A 26,246-nucleotide genomic window follows, 5' to 3' on the forward strand; every position below is an offset into this window, starting at 1 on the left:
TATATATATTTGGTCAATTTCTAGTTCCATAGAGTTTATGGATCAATGCTTTGATCATATAATTTTAAGAATCTTATACTTTGAACTTGGGATAATCCACTACAGGTGTTATTGTTAATCCAATCCAATAATTAATCTTTTCTCTTTCTCAAATATACAATCAAATAATTAATATTTTCTCTTTCTCAAATATACAATTTTATAGATTGAGACAAATGAAAAAAGTTTTATCAGTTGAGTTTATGCATTATAATCAAGAATGAATAATCATGTAAACTATTTGGTAGAGATAAAATCATTGGTTTCATCTTCTCTCCTCCACACTAATAGAATAGGTTTCACATAAGTAAACAAGAAAGAAGAAGTAATTGGGACAAGAAAAGAAGAAGTAGTTCTGACAAGAAAGAAGTAATTGGGACTAATCTGAAGAATGATAAAATAGAAGAATAGAGAAAGAGACTTTCAGCATTTATGGCCGAAAGAAAGAAGAAAAACTCTTTGTATAAGAACCAGGATACCATGAACATAATAAAATATATTTTTTTATTCATTAATCTTTTATATATAAAAAAATATATATATAGAGAGAGAGTGATTACAACCTGTTTAACTAAAAAAAATTGATTCTATATAATTTAATTTTAATTTATTTTTTGGACTGATTTGATATTAACTGAGTGATCTAAAACAAAAAATAAATTTCTTTAATTATAAGATTATAAAATCCCTTGATTATAGGATTCAAATCCCTTAATCATAAGATTTTCTACGATTTCAATTCAAAATGAGACAACATAGGTACAGCCACCCCTTATATAAGTGAAATAGGCATTGCATAGGGCAACCTAAATTAACATGCATCATCGAACACAACTCCGATAACAAACAACCTAATAGGATTCGGTTCAAACCATCACTGTTGCTTCAAGCAACCTAAAATAACATAATGGCTTCGCCGTATCAGCGACAGAAAGCATCATAAATACAAGTTGGATAAAGAAAATGCAATCATTAATTCAGCAGTTTTCTGATAGGGTTCATACATCACTAAATACAACATGGATAAAGAAAATGCAATAATTAATTCAGCAGTTTACCGATAGGGTTCAGTTCGAACCACCACAGATGCCAAAACCTCGAGGTCTGATAAGAAGCAAAGACAACAGCATCACTAGTTTTATATTCCACAATCTTTTGCTGAGTATCATCACAATCTTTTGCAACAGCTCCAAAGTAGGAGAAGCACATAATAACCTGATTTACGTTTTTTAAAGACAACTAAAAATCATCATCATCTTCCTCTGCAATATGCTTAGCAAGCTCCTGCTCTTGCTGTTGCCTCTCCCGTCTCGTCTCTTCACTTTCTTTCTCCTTGTTGGAGTTTGGTGGGAACCTCAGTGCTCTCACAGCTTCATTATGCATGTTGAGGCAGAAGGCAATCCTCGAATTGAATGCAATCTGTGGTTCATTGGTGGAGTAGACATCCCCGGTCTCCTTGGAGACCACCCATCCGTTAGAATGATCTATAGTTGCATCTATTGCCCCATCTCTAATGGCTTTGGCTACTATGCTCTCTGCATCAGCCACAGGATTCGGTGAGTCCAATCTCAGTTTTCTAGCTACATCAGCAAGGGAAATCCGAGAGTATGCAATGCTAATATTGCGGAGTCCAGTCCTTATCACATTGTGGCGTAGCCTGACAATCAGATTATGGGTCCTGTCTGAACTGAAAGTCCCTGAAAACTTGTCTGCAACAATTTTAAATAGCTCCAAGTCTCCAATCCGCACAGCCTAAAACCACAAAAATAAGCATCTCAATAACTAAGATTGCAATCCAGTAATGTTTATCTGTCACTGACAACTCACATTAGTTAGCTCAAAGTATGGTGTCAAAGCCTTCTTCATGCCTTTCTGCATGAAAACAGTTCTTTCAGGGATCTCGCCAAGAAGTAAACGGACAATGACTGCCCACTTGTTGCACTGGATTTGAAATCCACGGGCCACAACTGGAGCTTTCCGAGCAGCTTGCAGAAGGCTCTCTTTAGCATCAGTATATTCCAACTGAATGGTTCTTATTTTTCCAAGGTAAAAGAGATACCGACAGAACTACAGGAAAACCACAGAAAGAATCCAGGAAACCATTATGCTCCTAGAATGATAAACATTGTGATACAGCTACATAAATAAATGTCATAACTCACAAGAATTATTTAAAAGAAGAAAAAAAATATAAACCTTAGAGAAAAGACAATGAAATTTATGGCAAATTGTTCAGATTTAACGTTGAAACAGAAAGTTCTTAGAGATTTTACCTGTTGATTCGAGTGTGCCTCAAAACGTGGTGCTTTCGACCTTAGCTTCTCTGCCTGGTCATACAAGTTGTAATGGAGATAATTGCGAAGTAGAAGGTTCAGAAGGGTTTCCTGCAACCAACCATTATGATTAGCCAGTATGAACTTTCATAAGAGTATACAACCCTCCTGCTTGACAACCAACAAACCTGACCCAACTCATCATGTCGTAAGGTCGCCATCCTATGCAATGCAAGAAGAGTCCTAATGGAAAAATAATGTTATCAAAGCTAAAAGACATCAGTAAAAAGATCCAACTCACAACTGTCCTATAAAAATCAACTAAAATATTGTGCAACGAAGACATATAAGGTGATTGTACATACCCACGAATCTCGGCAAGACTATTTGTGAGTTCATAACTGAATGAATAATAGAAGTACAAACGGGAAGCTATAACATCCACGGTTCTTCGGTTTATGTTCCTTAAGCGAGCAATGCTAGCAGAAGAACATGCTTTAGCCTGGTACACAACAGGTGTAGAAAGATTTAAGAAAGGACATAACTTCAATTTCAACAAGGAAATGAAGAGTCACCTCATTGTATCTCTGTTGGTCAATCAGATATATGAGAACAATCAAGTAGCAAAAAATTTCCAGCTCCGGTATACAATGCTTAGCAGGACCTTGTACAGCTGATGCTGCTGTATCCACATCCATGTCATGCTCATCATCCTTTGAAGAGGAAAAAACAACTAAATTGGTCAAACTTTCTTGATGAGATAGAGATGTCACGCTCAATGCATCATGAATGGATTTCATGCATCACAGAGCATATTTATCTAATGAGATCTATACAAAATAAGAATATAAGAACAAAATCTCTTGTACAAGCAAATGAGTAGTTATCGACACTTTTTCATCATTTTCCTACTAATTGAAAAGCAGATAGGTGTTTTCTACTCCAATGCAGTTAGCATTTTGCAAACCAAGTGTCATTTGAAACAGAAAAAAGGTCATAAGAGATCATATCTCCAAATTGAAATTAAGCATTACCAGAAGGGCAAGTCATATAAAAGCATCCGTATGCAAGCGGTCAAGGTACTACATAGAACATATGTAAAACCCAGAAGCATTCGCGATCACATATACAGTTCAGTTAAAATATTCAAATTAAATATTAAGCGAGTAGAAATGAAGACTTGTACAGTAAATTTTAAATAATTAATAGGTATATGCATACCAAGACCAACACAAAAATTTATAGGATAGTGTTATATTCATTTACGAATTTATTTAATAAGGAACAAGAAATAATACCAACAAAGAGTGACGAATCCCAATACCCTTTAAATTCAGAAGAAGAAACAGAAGACAAAAGAAAGAAGACCTGTGCATAGTTATACAGACAAATAAACAGTTGAAGACCGAAGCCCTCCTTACAACTTAAATATGGTTCTTCGAAATTGTGCCTCCCAAAACTCATGGAAAATCTTCTACTCTGGGTTTATCTAGGACGGGCAACAGCGACCCTTCTCTGGCTAAGACTATACCCATGTAGAATATGCGAATAAACTTGGAACACAAACAACACAAGAGAACCTTTTTTGGGGCACTGTCGAGATATTATAACCTAAGAGATAATAAATCAACAGCAAGACAGATTTGCACAACCAAATCTTTGCTGGGATAACACGTTCAATTTAATCGAACAATTGGACGACCAAGGATTCATAGAGAATAAATCAACAGAAACACTGTAGCCTAACCACAGGAAGAAAGAAAGGAAAAGTTTACACAAGAAGCTATGACGAAGAAGAAATAGTACCTTGGGAAGAAATGAAGAAAGCTTAGCAAACGCCTCGGAGCCCGAGGGGAGGACGTGGCCGAGGAACGCGGACAACACAGACGCCCTGAGCTTTCGGCGAAGCATCATCGTCAGGCGCACAGCCCGCACGATCCGTCGCACCTCCTTGCCCTGCGCGCCAGTCTCGATCAAGGACGCGATCTCCTTCAAATCTGCACCAAATCCACATCAATAATAACAGAAATAGACGAATAAACCGTAGGGAATTCGAACAGAGTTATCTCTTTTCTCTTTTTGGCTCGGATTCGCACGTTGAAGAGTGGAAGGAACAGTGGCGGAGGGTACAGAACTGGACGGCGCCTGGACCTCCATCTCTACATCGGCCGTCATCTTTCCTTCTTCTTCTCGAAAAAACTTTAAAAATGCTAGAAAATATCAAGAAAATAATGCGCAACAGATCAGGAATCACAGAAAGGAAACGGTACGAAGGTGGAATCTGGGAAAGAGAGATCAGCTCACGATGAGGCGGAGAGGGCGAGGCTAGGCTTAGGGTTTGGTCACCGGCGTCTTCGCTCTCGTCCAAGGAAAACTCGTCCTGATTTGTCGCCTTTCTTTTTTACGTTTATATATATATATATATATAATTGAAGACGATATTTCGGAAAAGACCCGTTTCTAATGTACAGCGTCTCTTATTTTCCAAAATATACCTGAGAGCCTCTACATCCTAAAATGATAAAAATATGAGTTTCCTAGATAAATGTAGTTAGATCACCTTATTCAAATTAGTTATAATATTTTTAATATAATTATAATATTTTTAGATTTTTTTTAGAAAATATTTATATTTTAGATTTCTTTTTTCAATCGATATCTCTCATTTTTATTTTTATTTTCAAATAATACCTTTAATTAAAAAAAATATATCTAAATTATTCCTAGAAATTTTTTGCTTGTTACATTGTTTTGATCACCATAATAAAAATAATATGAATAAGTCAAATAAAATCAAAACACACTAAAAATTATTTGATATATCGATTCAAATAAATATTTATAATGACTTAGGAATAACATCATCCGAATAAAATTAAAATTTAGTTTATTATAATATTTTGAGCATCATAATAAAAATATTATAAAACCTATTCGTAAATGATTCAAATAAACTCCTAACATTAATTAAATTAATTAAATAAAAATTTAAAAATATGATATCATGATAATATATGAGTAATCATGATAAGAAAAACATAATATGATTTCACTTACAAGTTCTGAAAATACCGTAAGCACTATTGAAAAATACTATAAATAAGCTAAATAAAAATATTGTAGCAATCTAAACCTGATAAAAAAAAAGGGGGGTGAAAAATATAGCAAAAAATTTAAAGGGATATTTTGAGTATTTTTTAAATTAGGATATACTATTTAGAAAAAATAAAAGAGATTACCGATTGAAAAATAACGGAAAATTCTTATTTTCAACTAAATTAAAAATATTATAATCATATTTAAGAATATTGTAACTGGGTCTTAATAAATTTAAATTCTTATGAACCTTAATTATTAACCTTATTATAAGTTAAGTCATTTTGAATTAAAGTTCAAAATACTTTGGTATATATCAAAATAAAGGCTGACAAATCCTGGTATTTTTTACGTAAAATATTATAATATTTTTTTTATTATTCATTTAAAAATGATAATAAAAAACATTCTTAGTCGTGATATTTTTAAGGAGTTTATAGTTTTTTTAATCAAAACACTGAATTCAATTTCAATTAATTATAACTTTCACTATCAGCAAATCTTCATTTATTTATTTATTTATGGCTTCGGTGTTCGCATTATTAGACTGGGTCGATAGTGGGTCGGGTTAAGGTGAAACAAGCCAAACCTTGGATCGAGCCAGATTTGGACTCTGTTTTTGTGTGGTTTGGTTTGGTTTGGTTTGGTTTGGTTTGGCCCGAATTGAGATGAGCAGAAATAAGATTCGGGTTGGGTTGGGTTGGGTTGGGTTGGATATGCTAACGAGGATGGGAGTTGATCAATTAAATATTTAGTAATTTTGTTGAAGAATATTATTAGTATTTATTCCAATGAAATTACTGTAATAACAATAGTTATAATGTGATTATTACGGTGAAGTTATGTGGTGATGGCCGATAAAAAATAGATAATGGAAGCAATCATGCTTAATTGATGACGAAATAGCATCAATTTTTATGATAATGGTGATAGAAGTTGTGATAATAATCGTCGATAGGAACAATAACAGTAATAATAAGGAATCAAGATCTGTTGGTGACAAAATTGATGACATAATTTATTTCTTTTCATCCCATTCAAAAGTTTAAATGATCATAAATAGAGTTTACCTTAATTAACATAATATATTTCTTTAATTATGCAAGGTAATTAAGAAAAAAAATAATAATTAATAATTAATTCTTGTTTCTTTGTTTGTTCGAAAAGATTAGGAATGAAATTAATTAATTAGGAATGTGAAGTCACTACTGGATTAAGCCAGTATAAAATAATTTTGAATACATACATAAATAAATAAAAATGAATAATTTTGTTTATTTTCGTATAATACATTTATGATAGATAAAGTATGAAGATTTTGTTTTCCTACAAATGATATATAGGTTAGTACTAATAAGGCAATTCCCTTTCAGAGTTAATGGGTTACTAGACGTGACGACTTGTATATGTATCTAAAAGAAGTTTATATATATATTATTCAAAAGAATGTCGACTGATGAATAAATACTACTATATTCCTTGTTAAGAGTATAATATGAGTTTTCATTCTTCTTCGCTAATATAAAATATATCATTTGGAGTATATTTCTTCGTTCATTTGTTTGATATATGCGTATGTTATATGAAGATGTCTTTTGACACTTAATGTATATGATTAAGATATATTGCTTAATGAGTTTTTATTGTTGTTTATAATGACTTATAAGTTCTTGTTAGATAATGAGTTACATGAAGAATTGATTTATTTTCATTTCATATGAAAGCATTAGTATTTCATTTTTATAATTTTTTGAAGGTTTATACACAGCATACTGTTTATATATATATATATATATAATCTAATTTTAGAATAACCTCTTGACTTGTCATAAGACATGAGACTTGGATGGGAAAAACTTTTCCTATAAGTACTAGAAATTGTTTCTAGTTTTTTTTTTATAAAAATTATTATTGTAATTACAATGAATATTAATTTATGTTTGTGATAATGGATCTTGAAGTCGAGATTTTACTCTTAGTAAAAAGTTAAGGTCTCATAACGTTACAATAATAATAATAATCATGCAAATGATGTTTGTTATGACCATGAAAATGATAATATAAATATTGAAAATTATAAAATTGTTCATGATAATACTAATAACACTGATAAAGATAATAGGGGAAGAATATGCAGCACTAGTCAAATATTAAAACATGAACATCTCAATTCTTTTATATTGACACAATAAACAATAAATTTTCGACTATAAGATGGGATATGTCACGATGTCATAATGAGTTAATTAATCTCAATTTGTAATACAAATCTGATAAATCACACTACTCCACTAAAACAATAACCCACAAAATCACATATTGGTATGTTCTACAAGTAGTTCATCATCAAGCTCTTATTGCAAAAATTAGAAAGATTATTCCACCTTTCCTTGCCAACATCTTATTGAATCTTGAAACAAGTTGAATTTCCTTCACCATCTAAATTTGCCTCTCTAGAAGTGGATCAATAATGCTTCTCCATTCCTTGTAAGCCAGTTCTGAGCCAGACTGAGATAGAGGCATTCCATTGACAAAGAAGAAAGGTGTGCCCGTCACTCCCCTTGAGCATCCATACTGGAAGGACAAAGAAAAAGAAAGGACAATGGACATCAGATGCCTGGAAATAATGAAACACATACGCACACTCACACAACCTTATGTATACTCACCTTGAAGGAAATCCTTGTTGCAGAGTCAGTTCTTGTGTCATTAAAACCAGATAGGAATGTCGACAATGAGTTCTTGCCGATAGCTGCAACCGCTAGCCGAGCCATGTCTTTGATTATGGAAGCTCTTGGCAGATTATAAGTTGGCTGGTTATAGTACTTTTCCTGTTTTCATACACTTGATTAGCATAGGAATTCAATAAGCTGAGCAGCACAAATGCTGATTTGTCATCTGAAACATGCATTAAGCCTGACAAGACAAAAAATTCCAACTTTGCTAAGATGGTAAGGCTACTGAAATAACAAATTTCAAGTATCTAAGAATGAGTTGTTCATAATACAAGTTAAGCTAATACAAACAACATTGACTTTAATGTTCTTGAGATTCAATTTTGATTCGAATCCAAAACCGAAAAGGGGAGGCTTTGTAGATGAGTTAATTTTTGTTATGTGAAAGAAGTCACGGAGGCTCAACCGAAGAGAGCAGCAAAGAACAGCCAACTCTGAACCATCATATTCCACCTTCAACGAATATATTGAGAATTAAATATTTATTAAGATCATTCACCACTAATGAAAATTCTCCAAATAGTGAAGTACTGGACTTCCATGAATATGCTGCTTAATTGCAGGTTTTGATCACAGCAGCATACATTGATTAACCATTAAATTCGAGAAGAGAATCCAAATCCCTCATTTACTTTGATGATGAACAGAGAAGAAATGTTTTCTTATATAAGATTGTGTATCGAAGACTTTTACCTGAAACTTGAAGAAGAGCTCCAGCAGTGGGTATGTTGAGGATGCGTTGAGCTTATTGGCAATGTGAAGTGCGCGACAAGCAATAAAAGCATTGCTGTGGTAACTGCAACACCCAAAACAAGTCAGAATACAAAGGTCTTTTATGCAAGGAATAAAGGGGGAAGAAGAAAAAGGAAGCAAAAGATTGATGATTCCAAGATCCCATTCCATGTCTTGGAGATGACACTGTTGTCACACTCATGACAGCTAAATCAATTAATGGTCATTAAATCATGATTTAGTTAGCTGGTTTACAGAATCAACCCAAGAAAAGCTAAACCATTTGGCTAAATTTGCTCGTCTTTGATTTCACCATGGCTACAAAGAAGGCAGAACAAGAACGAAACCCCAACAAGAGCAGAAGATAGAAGAAGCAGGGAACAGTTACGGCAGTGCGAAGGGGTGGACCACGACCGAGAGGCGATCAGAGTAGTGGCGCAGGGCTTTCTTCAGTGGCGGCCATGAGTCTCTGCTGTCAGGGCATAAAGGATCAAAGAAGGCTTCCACCACCACTGAGTGCCCCCAAACAGGAGCTCCTCTGTACACAAACCCATCAATCTTAGCTGGGATCGGCACCTGTGCTTCAACATGAACGTTGCAGCACCAAGCAAGGAGGAGGAGCAGCACCATGGCCGAAGCAGTAGCCTTAATCTCCATGTCTCTCCTCGGTCTCTGCGGAGGAAAGAATCAGTAGCGTTGTATGTGTCTATGAACGACCAAGAACAAAAGGGAGAGAAGAAAAGATCAGATATCTATCCTTTTGGATGGAATCAGTTATCTGACGTAAAACATCACCTGAAACTGATGGGAATGGTTGCCAGCAGACCACCGATGCCAAGATGGTGAAAAGTAGCGCTGTTTGTGTCTATGAACAACCAAGAACAAAAGGGAGAGAAGAATAGATCAGATATCTATCCTTTTGGATGGAATCTGTTATCTGACGCAAAACATCACAAACTGATGCCGGCAGACGACCGAAACCACGATGGTGATAAGTAGTGGAGTGTGACGTTCTAAAAAGTAATATCAAATAATCTTGATTATATTATTATTATTTTTAAAAAATAATATTAAAATTTAAAATTAAATAATAATTGATTAAATTTGTGACATCTACTTTTGATGCTATGCATAAAGTTTTTATCTAATATATAGATATATTGTAGTTGGATTTGAAAATTATAATGATGTCAATCTATAAAGAAAATTAATTTTTTTTATTTTATCTCTTTTTATCTTTCACAATACAATAATGATTGATTAAATTTATGGTATGTCCTTTTAAGGCAAAAATAAAAAAAATATAATATTATAATTATAAGAGCCTCTCCTATTAAAATCATCTTATAAGGAATCTATCGTAATTAAATTTTTATTCTATTTATCGATAACTATAATTAGAATCTAATCAAATCTATAATATATCTTATTTAATTAAATAGAGTTATATAATCTAACATTCCCTCACTTACCTTATTAATTGATAAAATATAAAAAATAAAATCAAAATAAATAAAATAAAAAAATTATTTAAAAATAAATTTATTTAATTAGATTCAAAAGCTTTGCAAAAAATTTATATGTGCACACAAATTTTATAAAGCAAGTCAATTAAGTCTAATAAACATAATATCATAATAAGTCTTACTAGCAATATGAGTCATAGCAGTTAAATATCATAAATATCATATTTTTTTTATCTATCATAATATTATTAGCCATTCCTAGTATAATTTAAAATAACTACTGTAGTTTATCTTATCAGAACAATCATATTATACACATCCAACCATAATATATACATACATAAATATGAATAAAATAATAAAAATAAATGACTTTAATTATGTAAACAAGAATATCAATTATAATATCCTCTCAAACATATATCATTATATCTTTTATGGGTTATTCACAAAACCAATAATAAGAACATATTTTTTTCAAACACTTTAGGTTATAAGTCTTAAGTAAATAAATTAACAAACAATACAATAAAACTCAAGTTTTTTATTCTCTTTCAAGTCATTTTAAAATTATTTTTTACTAAAATTTTTACTTTTATTATTAGCTTAGAAAAGCTATATACTAAATCTCTCAAAATTTTAATTATTATATCTTTTTTGAGATAGTCCTAAAGATTTATCCCTTAATATTTCAATGCTAATAACATATACCTCATTCATATCAATCATCTTAAAATTTTTAGTGAAAATTTTCTTAATTTTATATAATAAATCAAGATCAATGTTAACAACTAAAAATATTATCCACATACAAAACTAATATAACAAGCTTTCTCTTATTTATCATCATATATAAATATTGATTAATAATATTTTTTTAAATTTTAAAAAAAGTAATAATATCAAGATTTTATATATCATTGCCTAAAATATTATTTATAGTCATAAATTGATTTCCTAAATTTATATATTAAATTTTATATTTTTTATTTTCTCTATAAATCATTTAGGTTAATCCATATAAATCTAGATCCCCATTCAAAAAATTTATTTTTACATTCATATGATGTAACTTACAATCATAATAAAATACTAATGTTATAACAATTCTTAATGAGTTTATTTTTAAAAAAATAGAGAAAATATCTTATAATAATCAATATATTCTTTATGAGTAAAATATTTGAATACAAATTTTACTTTTATATCATTCGATTTTATCCTTTGGGTCACATTTTGTCCTAAAGATCCATTAAAAATTGACTCTTATATAATTATTACGTAATTCAATGAGTTCTCAAATATTTTGATTCATTAATTTCAGCTCTATTTTTATTGCATCATATTAATTTTCAGAATCATTATTTTTCATTAATTATGAAAATAATAAGAGATCTTTTAATTCATATATCACAATCTAATTCTTATAAATATACCACATAATAATAAAAAATGACATATCTCTTTTCGTTTTGAGATATTATCAAAACTATCAATTATGTTTATTCTATAAGATTATTAGCGATGACAACAATATAATATATGAGTTCATCAAAATTATTTTATTATTCACCCTCATCAATTCTTGTGGTGACTTAAGGAACAATAATCTCTCGAATATAAATGATAAAGGAGTATCAACTTATATTTTCTCAATATCAAGATTAACTTTCGAGATTTTAAATTTCACTGATTTATTATTTTCTAAGAATCTTCTATTACCATATTCAATTATCCTTATGATTATGACAATCAAATATATACCTCTTTAAAATTTTCTAGATAGATTATAGAATATTCAAAAATAGTCCTTGAATCCAAATTAATTTTATATGAATTGAAAACCTTTACCTCTTTAGGATAATCATAAATATGTAAATATCTTAAGTTGAGTTTCCTACCAATCCATAACTCAAAAAAAGTTTGATAGAATTGACTTACTAAAAATCATGTTCAAGATATATATAATCATCCTTAAAACTTCTCATTACATTGATTCAGGTATACAAAATAATAACTCATCATACTCGTAACAATATCTATAAGAATATGATTTTATATTTCAACAATCTTATTTTGTTATGGAGCATATGACAATATAAATTGAATATCTATTTTTTAGGAATCTAGCAAAAGAAATAAAATTTTAATTAGGTTCATTATTATTACCATTAAATTTATCACATATTAGATATGATAATTTGAACTTTTATATTTAATTATATTTTAATTTTATTTATATATACCAAAATGTGTCAATAGTATGAAATCATACATGAATTAGATATATAGTCATATCTCAATCGATTATCTATAAATATAATAAAATATCTCTCTTCACTAAAACAGAAAATATTGAGTGACCTATATATAGAAACATGTATAATCTCAAAGAGTTTATGAAATTATGCTTTATTCTAATATTTGACTATAGGATCATTATAAACTTAATATTCATATTAATTCTATACAAACCATTATACATAATTCAAAAGTTAATTTTTATTGAATCCTAAATATATTGAGTACATAACTAAAAAATAATAATATCTTGATAATTCTAGATAAAGAACCCAATCTTTTAGAATTATAAAAACATAACATGCATCCATAAGATCCATCAAATGAATTATCTTTAGACATAAGTAAGTATCAACTACTATTACTTTTACTTTAAGATGATTCTTGTAATGATAAATATTTCATACTCTTTTGATTCTCATATTAGAATAAATCTTTATTATTAGTAACATAAATTGAAATGTTAGTATTAATCTAACATACGTTAGAAAAAGACTTCTAAAATGTTTGATTTGTAATATATAAAAGTCAGACTTATATTTTTCCCTTTTATATCAAATCTTATAATTGTTCTTCTTATAGCATTTCTTGTCATAGAAGTAATATTTTTATATGAAATTTTTTTTATGAGTTTATATAATATTTATAAATTTAATAAATTTATTTGATAAATTATGCTTTAGTCTTTTATTGTTACCTATTCCCTAGGTAGTACTAGTCACATCATTTAAGTTTTACTTATTCTTAATTTTATTATAATAAACTTTAAATAAATCAAATTAGAATAAATAAAATTAAAAAATATATAAAAAAGAACTCAATTACATTCATGCCCAATGCACTTAACTTTATAACTTTATTAGTCATATTGATGATATAATCTTGAATTTCAATCGGTTCTTTCATTAATATGTCAGCTAATGAATTATTAATATATTTAAATTAATTATTAAATATTGTAGTGTTCTAGTTGTAAGTTATAATGAAGTCTAAATAATATTAGCAATTATCATAAAATTAAGTTCTTTTAGATTTTTTCATTTATCTCAATTATTTATTCCATAGAAATTTTAGTAGTTATGTTCATGATCTTTTCAACTAGATTGATTAAGGTCTAACAAACCTTGTCAATTATATATGATTAAGCCATTTATAATAATTTAATCTAGAAAATATATGGATATTTATAAGAACGTCATGGAAGAAGTATCACTATAATAAAATAATATAATATTAATATTTTGAGATTTTAAATAAATATTAAACTATTGATATCACCTCTATTTTATTTTTGGGTGAAATATTAATATATCTAATGTTCACACAAAATTATTTGTGGAACATTGATGTCATCCTTATGGAATAATATTGCTAACTTAGAGTATTTAATTTTAAACTACAACAATATCTAAAACAATATCATCCTGCCTCATTGCCTAATAATTTAGATTATATTTTTTTAATTATTTAAATCTCTTAATTATATATCATTAAAAATATTATTTTTAATATTATTTAAGATTAATTCTTTAATATAATTTTATAATTTATTAGTCTAGACCACTTGTGGACTATAAGATTAATGTAATAATTTAAAATATAATTTAAAATATCTTATATATGATAAATTATTTATTATAATTCATATCTCATAAGCCTAGATATGAGTTATAAATAATATTCACTAAAATTCTTCAATCTAACATATACTAAAATAATTAAATAATAAAATAATAATTATAATAATTATTAAATATTAATAAACATAAGGAAAAACTCATATGATAATTGCAATCATTATGAAACATAAATTGTACCCTTATATAAAAAAAATAAATATTATTTAATAATTTTAAACATATTTATGTGAATAATCAAATAAATATTAAAAATAATTATTATATTTTTAATTATCACATGCAAGATTTTATCAATATGTCATATAAAAAATCTATAAAAGAATATTATAATTTATATTTTTAAAATTTCGCATGAAACCCTTAGACTAGCCAAACCTATTTAATTGGGTATACTCAAATTAAACTAAACATCATATCAATTAAGTTAGTCAAAAAATTAAGATTGATCAAAATTTAATTTTTTTTAATCATATTAAAACTTAATCTAAATCTAATCAAGCTGTCAAGATATAGTCACGATTTAGTCCGATAAAAATATTTGATGAAAATCAATTAAATTAATTAATTTTATAAATGAGAACATAAGTCATAAATCTTTAATTTTTGAATTGTAAAACTATAATTTTTTTTATGAGATATATAATACAAATATTCGATTTCTAAAGAGCATAATTAAAAAATATATTTAAAGGACACAGATTGAAATTATCTTATTTCTAAGGGGTAAAAATATTCTTTTAGGTTAATAAAAAAAAAAACTCTAGAACGTCATCGCAGTTGTCACCATCATTGTGTTCCACTTTGCGTATGCGCACGAGTCTCACCAATGGCACACGTAATTCAATGAGTTCTCAAATATTTTGATTCATTAATTTCAGCTCTATTTTTATTGCATCATATTAATTTTCAGAATCATTATTTTTCATTAATTATGAAAATAATAAGAGATCTTTTAATTCATATATCACAATCTAATTCTTATAAATATACCACATAATAATAAAAAATGACATATCTCTTTTCGTTTTGAGATATTATCAAAACTATCAATTATGTTTATTCTATAAGATTATTAGCGATGACAACAATATAATATATGAGTTCATCAAAATTATTTTATTATTCACCCTCATCAATTCTTGTGGTGACTTAAGGAACAATAATCTCTCGAATATAAATGATAAAGGAGTATCAACTTATATTTTCTCAATATCAAGATTAACTTTCGAGATTTTAAATTTCACTGATTTATTATTTTCTAAGAATCTTCTATTACCATATTCAATTATCCTTATGATTATGACAATCAAATATATACCTCTTTAAAATTTTCTAGATAGATTATAGAATATTCAAAAATAGTCCTTGAATCCAAATTAATTTTATATGAATTGAAAACCTTTACCTCTTTAGGATAATCATAAATATGTAAATATCTTAAGTTGAGTTTCCTACCAATCCATAACTCAAAAAAAGTTTGATAGAATTGACTTACTAAAAATCATGTTCAAGATATATATAACCATCCTTAGAACTTCTCATTACATTGATTCAGGTATACAAAATAATAACTCATATGATAATTGCAATCATTATGAAACATAAATTGTACCCTTATATAAAAAAATAAATATTATTTAATAATTTTAAACATATTTATGTGAATAATCAAATAAATATTAAAAATAATTATTATATTTTTAATTATCACATGCAAGATTTTATCAATATGTCATATAAAAAATCTATAAAAGAATATTATAATTTATATTTTTAAAATTTCGCATGAAACCCTTAGACTAGCCAAACCTATTTAATTGGGTATACTCAAATTAAACTAAACATCATATCAATTAAGTTAGTCAAAAAATTAAGATTGATCAAAATTTAATTTTTTTTAATCATATTAAAACTTAATCTAAATCTAATCAAGCTGTCAAGATATAGTCACGATTTAGTCCGATAAAAATATTTGATGAAAATCAATTAAATTAATTAATTTTATAAATGAGAACATAAGTCATAAATCTTTAATTTTTGAATTGTAAAACTATAATTTTTTTTATGAGATATATAATACAAATATTCGATTTCTAAAGAGCATAATTAAAAAATATATTTAAAGGACACAGATTGAAATTATCTTATTTCTAAGGGGTAAAAATATTCTTTTAGGTTAATAAAAAAAAAAACTCTAGAACGTCATCGCAGTTGTCACCATCATTGTGTTCCACTTTGCGTATGCGCACGAGTCTCACCAATGGCACACGTAATTCAATGAGTTCTCAAATATTTTGATTCATTAATTTCAGCTCTATTTTTATTGCATCATATTAATTTTCAGAATCATTATTTTTCATTAATTATGAAAATAATAAGAGATCTTTTAATTCATATATCACAATCTAATTCTTATAAATATACCACATAATAATAAAAAATGACATATCTCTTTTCGTTTTGAGATATTATCAAAACTATCAATTATGTTTATTCTATAAGATTATTAGCGATGACAACAATATAATATATGAGTTCATCAAAATTATTTTATTATTCACCCTCATCAATTCTTGTGGTGACTTAAGGAACAATAATCTCTCGAATATAAATGATAAAGGAGTATCAACTTATATTTTCTCAATATCAAGATTAACTTTCGAGATTTTAAATTTCACTGATTTATTATTTTCTAAGAATCTTCTATTACCATATTCAATTATCCTTATGATTATGACAATCAAATATATACCTCTTTAAAATTTTCTAGATAGATTATAGAATATTCAAAAATAGTCCTTGAATCCAAATTAATTTTATATGAATTGAAAACCTTTACCTCTTTAGGATAATCATAAATATGTAAATATCTTAAGTTGAGTTTCCTACCAATCCATAACTCAAAAAAAGTTTGATAGAATTGACTTACTAAAAATCATGTTCAAGATATATATAACCATCCTTAGAACTTCTCATTACATTGATTCAGGTATACAAAATAATAACTCATATGATAATTGCAATCATTATGAAACATAAATTGTACCCTTATATAAAAAAATAAATATTATTTAATAATTTTAAACATATTTATGTGAATAATCAAATAAATATTAAAAATAATTATTATATTTTTAATTATCACATGCAAGATTTTATCAATATGTCATATAAAAAATCTATAAAAGAATATTATAATTTATATTTTTAAAATTTCGCATGAAACCCTTAGACTAGCCAAACCTATTTAATTGGGTATACTCAAATTAAACTAAACATCATATCAATTAAGTTAGTCAAAAAATTAAGATTGATCAAAATTTAATTTTTTTTAATCATATTAAAACTTAATCTAAATCTAATCAAGCTGTCAAGATATAGTCACGATTTAGTCCGATAAAAATATTTGATGAAAATCAATTAAATTAATTAATTTTATAAATGAGAACATAAGTCATAAATCTTTAATTTTTGAATTGTAAAACTATAATTTTTTTTATGAGATATATAATACAAATATTCGATTTCTAAAGAGCATAATTAAAAAATATATTTAAAGGACACAGATTGAAATTATCTTATTTCTAAGGGGTAAAAATATTCTTTTAGGTTAATAAAAAAAAAAACTCTAGAACGTCATCGCAGTTGTCACCATCATTGTGTTCCACTTTGCGTATGCGCACGAGTCTCACCAATGGCACACGTAATTCAATGAGTTCTCAAATATTTTGATTCATTAATTTCAGCTCTATTTTTATTGCATCATATTAATTTTCAGAATCATTATTTTTCATTAATTATGAAAATAATAAGAGATCTTTTAATTCATATATCACAATCTAATTCTTATAAATATACCACATAATAATAAAAAATGACATATCTCTTTTCGTTTTGAGATATTATCAAAACTATCAATTATGTTTATTCTATAAGATTATTAGCGATGACAACAATATAATATATGAGTTCATCAAAATTATTTTATTATTCACCCTCATCAATTCTTGTGGTGACTTAAGGAACAATAATCTCTCGAATATAAATGATAAAGGAGTATCAACTTATATTTTCTCAATATCAAGATTAACTTTCGAGATTTTAAATTTCACTGATTTATTATTTTCTAAGAATCTTCTATTACCATATTCAATTATCCTTATGATTATGACAATCAAATATATACCTCTTTAAAATTTTCTAGATAGATTATAGAATATTCAAAAATAGTCCTTGAATCCAAATTAATTTTATATGAATTGAAAACCTTTACCTCTTTAGGATAATCATAAATATGTAAATATCTTAAGTTGAGTTTCCTACCAATCCATAACTCAAAAAAAGTTTGATAGAATTGACTTACTAAAAATCATGTTCAAGATATATATAACCATCCTTAGAACTTCTCATTACATTGATTCAGGTATACAAAATAATAACTCATATGATAATTGCAATCATTATGAAACATAAATTGTACCCTTATATAAAAAAATAAATATTATTTAATAATTTTAAACATATTTATGTGAATAATCAAATAAATATTAAAAATAATTATTATATTTTTAATTATCACATGCAAGATTTTATCAATATGTCATATAAAAAATCTATAAAAGAATATTATAATTTATATTTTTAAAATTTCGCATGAAACCCTTAGACTAGCCAAACCTATTTAATTGGGTATACTCAAATTAAACTAAACATCATATCAATTAAGTTAGTCAAAAAATTAAGATTGATCAAAATTTAATTTTTTTTAATCATATTAAAACTTAATCTAAATCTAATCAAGCTGTCAAGATATAGTCACGATTTAGTCCGATAAAAATATTTGATGAAAATCAATTAAATTAATTAATTTTATAAATGAGAACATAAGTCATAAATCTTTAATTTTTGAATTGTAAAACTATAATTTTTTTTATGAGATATATAATACAAATATTCGATTTCTAAAGAGCATAATTAAAAAATATATTTAAAGGACACAGATTGAAATTATCTTATTTCTAAGGGGTAAAAATATTCTTTTAGGTTAATAAAAAAAAAAACTCTAGAACGTCATCGCAGTTGTCACCATCATTGTGTTCCACTTTGCGTATGCGCACGAGTCTCACCAATGGCACACGTAATTCAATGAGTTCTCAAATATTTTGATTCATTAATTTCAGCTCTATTTTTATTGCATCATATTAATTTTCAGAATCATTATTTTTCATTAATTATGAAAATAATAAGAGATCTTTTAATTCATATATCACAATCTAATTCTTATAAATATACCACATAATAATAAAAAATGACATATCTCTTTTCGTTTTGAGATATTATCAAAACTATCAATTATGTTTATTCTATAAGATTATTAGCGATGACAACAATATAATATATGAGTTCATCAAAATTATTTTATTATTCACCCTCATCAATTCTTGTGGTGACTTAAGGAACAATAATCTCTCGAATATAAATGATAAAGGAGTATCAACTTATATTTTCTCAATATCAAGATTAACTTTCGAGATTTTAAATTTCACTGATTTATTATTTTCTAAGAATCTTCTATTACCATATTCAATTATCCTTATGATTATGACAATCAAATATATACCTCTTTAAAATTTTCTAGATAGATTATAGAATATTCAAAAATAGTCCTTGAATCCAAATTAATTTTATATGAATTGAAAACCTTTACCTCTTTAGGATAATCATAAATATGTAAATATCTTAAGTTGAGTTTCCTACCAATCCATAACTCAAAAAAAGTTTGATAGAATTGACTTACTAAAAATCATGTTCAAGATATATATAACCATCCTTAGAACTTCTCATTACATTGATTCAGGTATACAAAATAATAACTCATATGATAATTGCAATCATTATGAAACATAAATTGTACCCTTATATAAAAAAATAAATATTATTTAATAATTTTAAACATATTTATGTGAATAATCAAATAAATATTAAAAATAATTATTATATTTTTAATTATCACATGCAAGATTTTATCAATATGTCATATAAAAAATCTATAAAAGAATATTATAATTTATATTTTTAAAATTTCGCATGAAACCCTTAGACTAGCCAAACCTATTTAATTGGGTATACTCAAATTAAACTAAACATCATATCAATTAAGTTAGTCAAAAAATTAAGATTGATCAAAATTTAATTTTTTTTAATCATATTAAAACTTAATCTAAATCTAATCAAGCTGTCAAGATATAGTCACGATTTAGTCCGATAAAAATATTTGATGAAAATCAATTAAATTAATTAATTTTATAAATGAGAACATAAGTCATAAATCTTTAATTTTTGAATTGTAAAACTATAATTTTTTTTATGAGATATATAATACAAATATTCGATTTCTAAAGAGCATAATTAAAAAATATATTTAAAGGACACAGATTGAAATTATCTTATTTCTAAGGGGTAAAAATATTCTTTTAGGTTAATAAAAAAAAAAACTCTAGAACGTCATCGCAGTTGTCACCATCATTGTGTTCCACTTTGCGTATGCGCACGAGTCTCACCAATGGCACACGTAATTCAATGAGTTCTCAAATATTTTGATTCATTAATTTCAGCTCTATTTTTATTGCATCATATTAATTTTCAGAATCATTATTTTTCATTAATTATGAAAATAATAAGAGATCTTTTAATTCATATATCACAATCTAATTCTTATAAATATACCACATAATAATAAAAAATGACATATCTCTTTTCGTTTTGAGATATTATCAAAACTATCAATTATGTTTATTCTATAAGATTATTAGCGATGACAACAATATAATATATGAGTTCATCAAAATTATTTTATTATTCACCCTCATCAATTCTTGTGGTGACTTAAGGAACAATAATCTCTCGAATATAAATGATAAAGGAGTATCAACTTATATTTTCTCAATATCAAGATTAACTTTCGAGATTTTAAATTTCACTGATTTATTATTTTCTAAGAATCTTCTATTACCATATTCAATTATCCTTATGATTATGACAATCAAATATATACCTCTTTAAAATTTTCTAGATAGATTATAGAATATTCAAAAATAGTCCTTGAATCCAAATTAATTTTATATGAATTGAAAACCTTTACCTCTTTAGGATAATCATAAATATGTAAATATCTTAAGTTGAGTTTCCTACCAATCCATAACTCAAAAAAAGTTTGATAGAATTGACTTACTAAAAATCATGTTCAAGATATATATAACCATCCTTAGAACTTCTCATTACATTGATTCAGGTATACAAAATAATAACTCATATGATAATTGCAATCATTATGAAACATAAATTGTACCCTTATATAAAAAAATAAATATTATTTAATAATTTTAAACATATTTATGTGAATAATCAAATAAATATTAAAAATAATTATTATATTTTTAATTATCACATGCAAGATTTTATCAATATGTCATATAAAAAATCTATAAAAGAATATTATAATTTATATTTTTAAAATTTCGCATGAAACCCTTAGACTAGCCAAACCTATTTAATTGGGTATACTCAAATTAAACTAAACATCATATCAATTAAGTTAGTCAAAAAATTAAGATTGATCAAAATTTAATTTTTTTTAATCATATTAAAACTTAATCTAAATCTAATCAAGCTGTCAAGATATAGTCACGATTTAGTCCGATAAAAATATTTGATGAAAATCAATTAAATTAATTAATTTTATAAATGAGAACATAAGTCATAAATCTTTAATTTTTGAATTGTAAAACTATAATTTTTTTTATGAGATATATAATACAAATATTCGATTTCTAAAGAGCATAATTAAAAAATATATTTAAAGGACACAGATTGAAATTATCTTATTTCTAAGGGGTAAAAATATTCTTTTAGGTTAATAAAAAAAAAAACTCTAGAACGTCATCGCAGTTGTCACCATCATTGTGTTCCACTTTGCGTATGCGCACGAGTCTCACCAATGGCACACGTAATTCAATGAGTTCTCAAATATTTTGATTCATTAATTTCAGCTCTATTTTTATTGCATCATATTAATTTTCAGAATCATTATTTTTCATTAATTATGAAAATAATAAGAGATCTTTTAATTCATATATCACAATCTAATTCTTATAAATATACCACATAATAATAAAAAATGACATATCTCTTTTCGTTTTGAGATATTATCAAAACTATCAATTATGTTTATTCTATAAGATTATTAGCGATGACAACAATATAATATATGAGTTCATCAAAATTATTTTATTATTCACCCTCATCAATTCTTGTGGTGACTTAAGGAACAATAATCTCTCGAATATAAATGATAAAGGAGTATCAACTTATATTTTCTCAATATCAAGATTAACTTTCGAGATTTTAAATTTCACTGATTTATTATTTTCTAAGAATCTTCTATTACCATATTCAATTATCCTTATGATTATGACAATCAAATATATACCTCTTTAAAATTTTCTAGATAGATTATAGAATATTCAAAAATAGTCCTTGAATCCAAATTAATTTTATATGAATTGAAAACCTTTACCTCTTTAGGATAATCATAAATATGTAAATATCTTAAGTTGAGTTTCCTACCAATCCATAACTCAAAAAAAGTTTGATAGAATTGACTTACTAAAAATCATGTTCAAGATATATATAACCATCCTTAGAACTTCTCATTACATTGATTCAGGTATACAAAATAATAACTCATATGATAATTGCAATCATTATGAAACATAAATTGTACCCTTATATAAAAAAATAAATATTATTTAATAATTTTAAACATATTTATGTGAATAATCAAATAAATATTAAAAATAATTATTATATTTTTAATTATCACATGCAAGATTTTATCAATATGTCATATAAAAAATCTATAAAAGAATATTATAATTTATATTTTTAAAATTTCGCATGAAACCCTTAGACTAGCCAAACCTATTTAATTGGGTATACTCAAATTAAACTAAACATCATATCAATTAAGTTAGTCAAAAAATTAAGATTGATCAAAATTTAATTTTTTTTAATCATATTAAAACTTAATCTAAATCTAATCAAGCTGTCAAGATATAGTCACGATTTAGTCCGATAAAAATATTTGATGAAAATCAATTAAATTAATTAATTTTATAAATGAGAACATAAGTCATAAATCTTTAATTTTTGAATTGTAAAACTATAATTTTTTTTATGAGATATATAATACAAATATTCGATTTCTAAAGAGCATAATTAAAAAATATATTTAAAGGACACAGATTGAAATTATCTTATTTCTAAGGGGTAAAAATATTCTTTTAGGTTAATAAAAAAAAAAACTCTAGAACGTCATCGCAGTTGTCACCATCATTGTGTTCCACTTTGCGTATGCGCACGAGTCTCACCAATGGCACACGTAATTCAATGAGTTCTCAAATATTTTGATTCATTAATTTCAGCTCTATTTTTATTGCATCATATTAATTTTCAGAATCATTATTTTTCATTAATTATGAAAATAATAAGAGATCTTTTAATTCATATATCACAATCTAATTCTTATAAATATACCACATAATAATAAAAAATGACATATCTCTTTTCGTTTTGAGATATTATCAAAACTATCAATTATGTTTATTCTATAAGATTATTAGCGATGACAACAATATAATATATGAGTTCATCAAAATTATTTTATTATTCACCCTCATCAATTCTTGTGGTGACTTAAGGAACAATAATCTCTCGAATATAAATGATAAAGGAGTATCAACTTATATTTTCTCAATATCAAGATTAACTTTCGAGATTTTAAATTTCACTGATTTATTATTTTCTAAGAATCTTCTATTACCATATTCAATTATCCTTATGATTATGACAATCAAATATATACCTCTTTAAAATTTTCTAGATAGATTATAGAATATTCAAAAATAGTCCTTGAATCCAAATTAATTTTATATGAATTGAAAACCTTTACCTCTTTAGGATAATCATAAATATGTAAATATCTTAAGTTGAGTTTCCTACCAATCCATAACTCAAAAAAAGTTTGATAGAATTGACTTACTAAAAATCATGTTCAAGATATATATAACCATCCTTAGAACTTCTCATTACATTGATTCAGGTATACAAAATAATAACTCATATGATAATTGCAATCATTATGAAACATAAATTGTACCCTTATATAAAAAAATAAATATTATTTAATAATTTTAAACATATTTATGTGAATAATCAAATAAATATTAAAAATAATTATTATATTTTTAATTATCACATGCAAGATTTTATCAATATGTCATATAAAAAATCTATAAAAGAATATTATAATTTATATTTTTAAAATTTCGCATGAAACCCTTAGACTAGCCAAACCTATTTAATTGGGTATACTCAAATTAAACTAAACATCATATCAATTAAGTTAGTCAAAAAATTAAGATTGATCAAAATTTAATTTTTTTTAATCATATTAAAACTTAATCTAAATCTAATCAAGCTGTCAAGATATAGTCACGATTTAGTCCGATAAAAATATTTGATGAAAATCAATTAAATTAATTAATTTTATAAATGAGAACATAAGTCATAAATCTTTAATTTTTGAATTGTAAAACTATAATTTTTTTTATGAGATATATAATACAAATATTCGATTTCTAAAGAGCATAATTAAAAAATATATTTAAAGGACACAGATTGAAATTATCTTATTTCTAAGGGGTAAAAATATTCTTTTAGGTTAATAAAAAAAAAAACTCTAGAACGTCATCGCAGTTGTCACCATCATTGTGTTCCACTTTGCGTATGCGCACGAGTCTCACCAATGGCACACGTAATTCAATGAGTTCTCAAATATTTTGATTCATTAATTTCAGCTCTATTTTTATTGCATCATATTAATTTTCAGAATCATTATTTTTCATTAATTATGAAAATAATAAGAGATCTTTTAATTCATATATCACAATCTAATTCTTATAAATATACCACATAATAATAAAAAATGACATATCTCTTTTCGTTTTGAGATATTATCAAAACTATCAATTATGTTTATTCTATAAGATTATTAGCGATGACAACAATATAATATATGAGTTCATCAAAATTATTTTATTATTCACCCTCATCAATTCTTGTGGTGACTTAAGGAACAATAATCTCTCGAATATAAATGATAAAGGAGTATCAACTTATATTTTCTCAATATCAAGATTAACTTTCGAGATTTTAAATTTCACTGATTTATTATTTTCTAAGAATCTTCTATTACCATATTCAATTATCCTTATGATTATGACAATCAAATATATACCTCTTTAAAATTTTCTAGATAGATTATAGAATATTCAAAAATAGTCCTTGAATCCAAATTAATTTTATATGAATTGAAAACCTTTACCTCTTTAGGATAATCATAAATATGTAAATATCTTAAGTTGAGTTTCCTACCAATCCATAACTCAAAAAAAGTTTGATAGAATTGACTTACTAAAAATCATGTTCAAGATATATATAACCATCCTTAGAACTTCTCATTACATTGATTCAGGTATACAAAATAATAACTCATATGATAATTGCAATCATTATGAAACATAAATTGTACCCTTATATAAAAAAATAAATATTATTTAATAATTTTAAACATATTTATGTGAATAATCAAATAAATATTAAAAATAATTATTATATTTTTAATTATCACATGCAAGATTTTATCAATATGTAATATAAAAAATCTATAAAAGAATATTATAATTTATATTTTTAAAATTTCGCATGAAACCCTTAGACTAGCCAAACCTATTTAATTGGGTATACTCAAATTAAACTAAACATCATATCAATTAAGTTAGTCAAAAAATTAAGATTGATCAAAATTTAATTTTTTTTAATCATATTAAAACTTAATCTAAATCT

The 26,246-nt window shown here is 25.8% G+C and overlaps 2 protein-coding genes across 3 annotated transcripts; both read right to left on the minus strand.

Annotated features, from left to right (window-relative positions):
* Positions 1-994: 994 nt before the first annotated feature.
* Positions 995-4,746, minus strand: LOC103985788 (probable 26S proteasome non-ATPase regulatory subunit 3). The gene is made up of 9 exons (XM_009403621.3): positions 4,617-4,746; positions 4,409-4,522; positions 4,119-4,309; positions 2,888-3,025; positions 2,678-2,814; positions 2,501-2,555; positions 2,313-2,423; positions 1,867-2,106; positions 995-1,791 (listed from the first exon to the last, which is right to left on the minus strand). The coding sequence occupies exons 2-9, from the start codon at positions 4,485-4,487 to the stop codon at positions 1,279-1,281; spliced, it is 1,464 nt and encodes a 487-aa protein (XP_009401896.2). The 5' UTR covers positions 4,488-4,522; positions 4,617-4,746; the 3' UTR covers positions 995-1,278.
* A 2,884-nt stretch (positions 4,747-7,630) lies between these two features.
* LOC103975127 (uncharacterized) lies at positions 7,631-9,811 on the minus strand. 2 transcript variants are annotated; one of them, XM_009390036.2, is made up of 5 exons: positions 9,671-9,811; positions 9,264-9,547; positions 8,837-8,939; positions 8,078-8,239; positions 7,631-7,982 (listed from the first exon to the last, which is right to left on the minus strand). In XM_009390036.2, exons 2-5 carry the CDS (start codon positions 9,530-9,532, stop codon positions 7,848-7,850), a joined length of 669 nt encoding a protein of 222 aa, XP_009388311.2. In that variant the 5' UTR covers positions 9,533-9,547; positions 9,671-9,811; the 3' UTR covers positions 7,631-7,847. The 2 variants fall into 2 exon arrangements, with proteins under 2 accessions (XP_009388311.2, XP_065039982.1); XM_065183910.1 differs by having other exon boundaries at positions 9,264-9,581; positions 9,671-9,801.
* Between the last annotated feature and the right edge of the window lie 16,435 nt (positions 9,812-26,246).

This window comes from Musa acuminata, chromosome BXJ1-5, assembly GCF_036884655.1.
Source record: "Musa acuminata AAA Group cultivar baxijiao chromosome BXJ1-5, Cavendish_Baxijiao_AAA, whole genome shotgun sequence".
Classification (NCBI taxonomy): domain Eukaryota; kingdom Viridiplantae; phylum Streptophyta; class Magnoliopsida; order Zingiberales; family Musaceae; genus Musa; species Musa acuminata.